This window comes from Lampris incognitus, chromosome 8 (genome assembly GCF_029633865.1).
Source record: "Lampris incognitus isolate fLamInc1 chromosome 8, fLamInc1.hap2, whole genome shotgun sequence".
In the NCBI taxonomy this organism is placed as follows: Eukaryota; Metazoa; Chordata; class Actinopteri; order Lampriformes; family Lampridae; genus Lampris; species Lampris incognitus.
Genome location: NC_079218.1, coordinates 60,365,274 through 60,372,773, shown reverse-complemented (window position 1 = coordinate 60,372,773; position 7,500 = coordinate 60,365,274). Strand labels below are relative to the sequence as shown.

Sequence of the window (7,500 nt, the reverse complement as noted above, 5' to 3'; positions counted from 1 at the left end):
AGGTGAGGCGACGCAACCGTTGGCCTTCGTCGCCGCTAGTCGGCTGGGTGTGTCAAGCTTCCGCACAGGACTGAACTCTACGGTTGACTTGGATCAGGCAGGGACGGTGTCCAAACAGCACGTTTTGGGTCTGAATCTTGAAATTATAGGAGAAGTTGAGTGTGTTTCACAAGTCAGCAATTCATTCACTGCTGATCTCAGCGCAGGGACACTGGAGGAAAACCAGACGGACCGAAAATAACAACCCCCGCCTTTATTTTCACAACCCCCGCCTTTATTTTCACAACCACAGCCACAGTCGTGTTCATGGGCCATGTAGGTTTGCACATACATGTAATTTGGCTTCGATTCCATGGCTCTCTCAGTGTACTAACTACACAACACCACAACAATCCTCACATATATACACAAGGATTGACGATGATATACTACTGCTACCACCACCACTACTACAACTACTACTACTACTACTTTCGGCTGCTCCCATTAGGGGGCGCCCCAGCGGATCATCCGTTTCCATCTCTTCCTGTCTTCTGCGTCTTCCTCTGTCCCACCAGCCACCTGCATGTCCTCCCTCACCACCTCCATAAACCTCCTCTTTGGCCTTCCTCTTCTCCTCTTCCCTGGCAGCTCCATATTCAGCATCCTTCTCCCAGTATACCCAGCATCTCTCCTCCACACATGTCCAAACCATCTCCATCTTGTCTCTCTTGCTTTGTCTCCAAACCGTCCAACCTGAGCTGTCCCTCTAATATACTCCTTCCTAATCCTGTCCTTCTTCATCACTCCCAATGAAAATCTTATCATCTTCATCTCTGCCACCTCCAGCTCCACCTCCTGTCTTTTCATCAGTGTCACTGTCTCCAAACCATACAACATAGCTGGTCTCACTACCATCTTGTAAACCTTCCCTTTAACTCTTGCTGGTACCCTTCTGTCACACATCACTCCTGACACTCTTCTCCACCCACTCCACCCACCCTGCCCCGTTACGTTGGACAGTTGGCCCCAAGTATTTAAACTCATACACCCTCATCACCTCCACTCCTTGCATCCTGACCATTCCACTGTCCTCCCTCTCATTCACACATAGGTATTCTGTCTTGCTCCTACTGACTTTCATTCCTCTTCTCTCCAGTGCATACCTCCACCTCTCCAGGCTCTCCTCCACCTGCACCCTACTCTCCCTACAGATCACAATGTCATCCGCCAACATCATCGTCCATGGAGACTCCTGCCTGATCTTGTCCGTCAACCTGTCCATCACCACTGCAAACAAGAAAGGGCTCAGAGCCGATCCTTGATGTAATCCCACCTCCACCTTGAACCCATCTGTCATTCCAACCACACACCTCACCATTGTCACACTTCCCTCATACGTATCCTGCACCACACCTACATACTTCTCTGCCACTCCCGACTTCCTCATACAATACCACACCTCCTCTCTCGGCACTCTGTCATATGCTTTCTCTAAATCTACAAAGACACAATGCAACTCTTTCTGACCTTCTCTATACTTCTCCATCAACATTCTCAAAGCAAACATCACATCTGTGGTGCTCTTTCATGGCATGAAACCATACTGCTGCTGCTGATCATCACCTCTCCTCTTAACCTAGCTTCTATTACTCTTTCCCAAATCTTCATGCTGTGGCTGATCAACTTTATACCTCTGTAGTTGTTACAGTTCTGCACATCACCCTTGTTCTTGAAAATCAGTACCAGTATGCTTCTTCTCCACTCCTCAGGCATCCTCTCACTTTCCAGGATTGTGTTAAACAATCTAGTTAAAAACTCCACTGCCATCTCTCCTAAACACCTCCATGCCTCCACAGGTATGTCATCAGGACCAACTGCCTTTCCACTCTTCATCCTCTTCATAGCTGCCCTCACTTCCTCCTTGCTAATCCACTGAACTTCCTGATTCACTATCCCCGCATCATCCAACCTTCTCTCTCTCTCATTTTCTTCATTCATCAGCCCTCAAAGTATTCCTTCCTCCTTCTCAGCACACTCTCCTCGCTTGTCAGCACATTTCCATCTCTATCCTTGATCACCCTAAGCTGCTGCACATCCTTCCCAGCTCGGTGCCTCTGTCTAGCCAATCGGTACAAGTCCTTTTCTCCTTCCTTAGTGTCTAACCTGTCATACAACTCACCATACTCCTTTTCCTTTGCTTTTGTTGAGTTGTTACACTAGCGCTGATTGACCATGAGACAAATACCCCCCACCTTTTGACTTGCGAGATAGTTTGTCTGACCTGTGGGCTCTGAAGATAGTGAGGCTGGGGGTTTACTGCTTGATCAGGGACCGGTTTATCCAGCCATGTCTTGGTGAAGCAGAAGCCTGAGCAGTCTCTGTAGTCGCTGTCGGTTTGTGTTAATGACAAAAGTTCATCCATTTTATTTTTGAGGGGTCACACGTTGGGTAGGATTTGTGCCGGTAGTGGGCCGATAGGGCGGTCTCCTGAACCTGGAGAGCACCCCTGTTCTCCGTCTCCCTGTGCTAGGTGTATTTCCCCAGGGTGGCGATCCAGTGTCGTTTACAACCAGTATATCCTCTGGAGTGTTGGCAGATAGTCCCAAATTGCCAAATGTAGTCCTCCTGATATACAGCAACTCCTCACGGGTGTATTTCCATAGACACGATGCTTTTCTGACATAAAACATAGACAAAAGTGCAAGACACAGCAGCAGAGCAGGAACCAGGGCAAGCCTCATGGCGGCCATCTTGAATGTTACCATATGCCTCCTCGGAAGGCACTTCATCACGTCTTATTTTGCTTCCTCCGAAGGCACTTCATCACCTATATGATGAAATGATCAACAATCACTTCATCATCACTATCGCCGGCAGCCATACCAACATGTACCCTGGCTCTGCCAAATGACGGAAGCTAAGCAGGTGTGGGCTTGGCTAGTACTTGGATGGGAGACCTCCTGGGAAAACTTGAGTTGCTGCCGGAAGTGGTGTTGGTGGGCCAGTAGGGGGCAGTATTCCCTCTGGTCCTAACATCAAATCCCAATGCCCCAGTGCAGTGACGGGGACACTGTGCTGTAGGAGATGCTGTCCTTCAGATGAGATGTTAACACTGAGGTCCTGACTCACGGTGGTCACTAAAGATCCCATGACACTGATCACAGAGTAGGGGGTTCCCGGTGTCCTGGCACCATTCCCAACCTGGCTCTCTCCATCTGCCCACCTCATCATCCCCCATGTAACTGGCACAATGGTTTCTCCCTGTCCGCCTCAAGCTGATGTGTTCAGCATTCTGGTGCAAAATGGCTGCCGTGCATCACCCAGGTGGTGCTACACACTGGTGGTGGTTGAAGTGAGTTACCCCCTTCAATGTGAAGCGCTTTGGGTGTCTAGAAAAGCACTATAGAAATGTTGGTATTATTATTATTATTATTATTATTACCTTACCTGTATGTACACAAGGATTGACGATACACAGGAGTCAAATTCCACCTATGTGCAAACCTACATGGCCGATAAAGATGATCCTGCTTCTGACTGCTGAGTCTGGTTTGAAGATGGTTTCAGGATTAGGATGGAGGTTTTTTTTTTGCATTAATCTTGGTTGATGTGGTTGTTGCAGGTGCAGGGAGCCATCATAGTGTCCAGTGTGGTGGAGGTGCTGATCGGTCTGATCGGACTGCCGGGTTTGCTGTTGGATTACATCGGTCCTCTAACAGTCACCCCAACCATCTCCCTCATTGGTCTGTCTGTCTTCACCACAGCAGGAGACAGGGCCGGCTCGCACTGGGGCCTGTCCGCACTGTAAGACAGCTGTCTGTCTGTCTCTCTGTCTGTCTCTCTGCCTGTCTGTCTGTGCCTGTCTTTCCTTCTGTGTCTGTCTGTCTGTCTGTCTGTCTGTCTGTCTGTCTGTCTGTATCTGACGTTTTATACCTCTGTCTCTCGTTTTTCCCACTCTGTCCATTTTAATCAGTCTCAGTGGCAACACAGTGTTGTATAAGGGTGTAAAGTGTTTAGTGGTGAATAGTTCTGATGAATAGATGAAGATGGACTGACAAAATGAGAGAGAGCGAGAAGGTTGGATGATGTGGGGATAGTGAATCAGGAAGTGCGGTGGATTAGCATTCACACACACAGAAAACGAGAAAGGAGAAGAAGACGTAATTCAGAGAGAGAGAAAAGACATGTGAGGGAAGAGTACAGTTTGCTATACTCTATAAACTATACTGTATAATCTATACTCTGTAATCTATACTGTATAATATACTAGAAGAACCCCGCTACAATGTAGCGGTTTGGTTCTCCACCCGTCTAACTCTCCCTCCTCTTCATCCTGCCAGCTAACCACCTTCCCCCTGCCCCTAACCCCCCTCCCCACTCCAACTCCCTCCCCCCAAATGCTCAGAATCATCTGAAACGCCAAGAAAAGTGGTTTTTAACCATTTTTAGAAAATGCATATTTTGCATAATTTTGCATAATTATTATAATTATATTTTATTTTTCTGGTCCTCTCTGGAACAATACCTACCACCTCCAAAAAAAATTAGGATCATAAGTGCATTTTTGCAAAAATGCATATATTTTGCATAATGCCAAAACATTTCTAAGTCCCAGAAAAAGATTTATACAGGAGAAAAAATCAGAGATGCTCAGAATCATCTGAAATGCCGAGAAAAGTGGTTTTAGCCATTTTTAGAAAATTCATATTTTACATATTTATGCATAATCATGCATAATTTTAATTTTCTGGGATTTTTCCTTTACTCTCTGAGACAATACCTACCACCTCCAAAAAGAATTAGGATCATAAGTGCTTTAGTTTTCAGTCCCGCTATCTACACTAACTAACACCACACACACACACACACACACACACACACACACACACACACACTAACACCACACACACACACACATTATGAAAATATATGAGTGATACTCTATAATCTATATTGTATAATCTATACTCTGTAACCTATACTCTATAATCTATACTGTATAATCTATACTCTATAATCTATACTCTGTAATCTATAATCTGGTGGGCAGAACAGTGGTTGGTAAATTCCTTGAGACAGAAACCGACCCTCCATCCAGTCCAGGTTGTGAAGCACTCAACTTAAAGGCGACTAATTGTAGGTTAAGGCAAAAGATGAGTTTTAAGTTTGGATGTAAAGGACTCCACAGACTCTGGTGGTCTGATGGCAGCAGGCAGGTTATTCCACAACAATGGAGCCCGATAGGAAAAGGCCCTGCTGCCACCAGCTGACTTCTTTTTAACTTTGGGTACACACAGGAGCCCTGTGGTTTGAGAACGAAGAGCTCGAGATGGCATGTAAGGTTTAAGGAGATCAGACAGGTAGGATGGGGGAAGCCCATTTAGGATTTTATAAGTCAGCAGAAGCACCTTGAAGGATAGGAAGCCAACGAAGGGAGGCAGGAATTGGTGTAATATGGATGCTGAATATGGAGACAAAGCAAGAGAGGCAAGACTGAGATGGTGTGGAGTTGTGTGGAGTTGTGTGGAGGAGAGATGCTGGTATCCAGCGTCTCTCCTCCACACAACTCCACACAACTCCACAAAACTCCACAAAAAGCAAAAACTGTCGCTGTTAAGCCCACTGAGGCCTGTCATTTGTGATATTGGGCTTTACAAATACATTGATTTGATTTGATTTACTGGGAGAAGGATGCTGAATATGGAGCTGCCAGGGAAGAGGAGAAGAGGAAGGCCAAAGAGGAGGTTTATGGAGGTGGTGAGGGAGGACATGCAGGTGGCTGGTGTGACAGAGGAAGATGCAGAAGACAGGAAGAGATGGAGACAGGTGATCCGCTGTGGCGCCCCCTACCGGGAACAGCCGGAAGTAGTAGTAGTAGTAGTAGTAGTAGTAGTAGTAGTAGTAGTATTAGTAGTTGTAGTAGTATTAGTAGTAGTAGTATTAGTAGTAGTAGTTGTAGTAGTAGTAGTAGTGGTAGTAGTAGTAGTAGTAGTAGTGGTGGTAGTAGTAGTAGTAGAGGTAGTAGTAGTAGTGGTAGTAGTAGTGGTAGTAGTAGTAGTAGTAGTGGTGGTAGTAGTAGTAGTAGTAGCAGTAGTAGTAGTAGTAGAGTTAGTAGTAGTAGTAGTAGTAGTAGTGGTAGTAGTAGTAGTAGTGTAGTAGTAGTAGTAGTAGTAGTGGTAGTAGTAGTAGTAGTGGTAGTGGTAGTGGTAGTAGTAGTAGTAGTAGTGGTAGTAGTAGTAGTAGTAGTAGTGATAGTTCTGAACAGATAATTTCCTTCTACTATGTTCATCTTTATGTGTGTGTGTGTTTGTGTGTGTGTGTACTGAAAATGTACAGGTTATGCAACAGTTTCTTCACATTTAGATTTCTGCACTTAACTCTATAGGAGACGTTGCCATGGCAATAGAAAACGTTGTAGAAAATGTATGATATCATAATGGTTAATTGAGATGATGTATTTCTAATGACTGAAGGGAGTGAAGCAGGGCAGAATGTGAGGGAGGTCTAAGTTTCAGGAGGACTGGAAGGCAGGTCGTGAGTTCAGGGACTGTATAGGACATGTGGCAGGTGATGAACACCGTGCCAGGCAACATGGGCATCTCTGCTGTTAAAAGCCATGCCAAAGCACAGGGACCTGTCAAGAAGGTCACGTCAGTCAGGGGGCCACCAATGACCGACTTCATCAGTCGACCTCCCACCCCAAATTCTGAAGCTGGCAGACAGGCAACAATGGCAGGGAGTCAAGGGAGGAGGGAGGTCCAACCGTTAACTTCTCAGAGTCCAGCTCCACGCCAGGTTGCAGCCAACATTGGGAGTAATTCCTCCAGTGAAGCTGTTCTACAAGCAGAGATCTGCTGGGGGATAAAAATGGCCCTGCCCCATTTTTCTGTTAAGTTATGTTCGGATATGGCTTCACTGTTTGCTCAAACGGTTCCTGACAGTGAGATAGCCAGAAAGTCCACATGTGCTTCAACCAAAGCAGCACATCTGGTTTGTCTTGGCCTGGCGCCACATTTCAGAGAGATGCTCGTGAGACATCAGAAAATCAGACTGCTGCGTCGTCTCTTTTGATGAATCACTCAGGGAAGTCCTGCAGGCCGAGCAGATGGATGTAGCGGTCCGATACTGGAGTGAGAGTGGAGAGAAGGTGGTTGTCCATTACCTGGACTCCCAGTTTATGGGACACACCCAAGCAGAAACGCTGGTAGAGAAAATGAAGACTTCTGTGTCTCCGCTGGATCCGAACAAACTCCTACAATTATCCATGGATGGCCCAAGCGGGAACTTCGGGTTTCTGAGATTATTTGAGGAGGGCAGGAGCAAGGAGGACCCAAATGCTAGAGGCTTAGTAAACCTAGGAAGCTGTGGTCTACATAATGTGCATGGGAGTTTTCAGCAGGGTGAGAAGGAGACTGGCTGGAATATACACTAGGTGAATTCACAAGAGCCCTTTGGCAGCTTCTTCGTGATATACCAGCCAGGCGTGGTGACTTCATTGTAATCACCATAATGTCAACA

At 46.3% G+C, this 7,500-nt stretch overlaps 1 protein-coding gene across 1 annotated transcript in view; it reads left to right on the top strand.

Annotated features, from left to right (window-relative positions):
• Positions 1–7,500, top strand: part of slc23a1 (solute carrier family 23 member 1) — a 68,772-nt gene that overhangs the window by 21,017 nt on the left and 40,255 nt on the right. Inside the window, exon 6 of the mRNA XM_056284370.1 lies at positions 3,605–3,786. Coding sequence (XP_056140345.1) covers positions 3,605–3,786 — 182 coding nt within the window. The remainder of the gene's footprint in view (positions 1–3,604; positions 3,787–7,500) is intronic.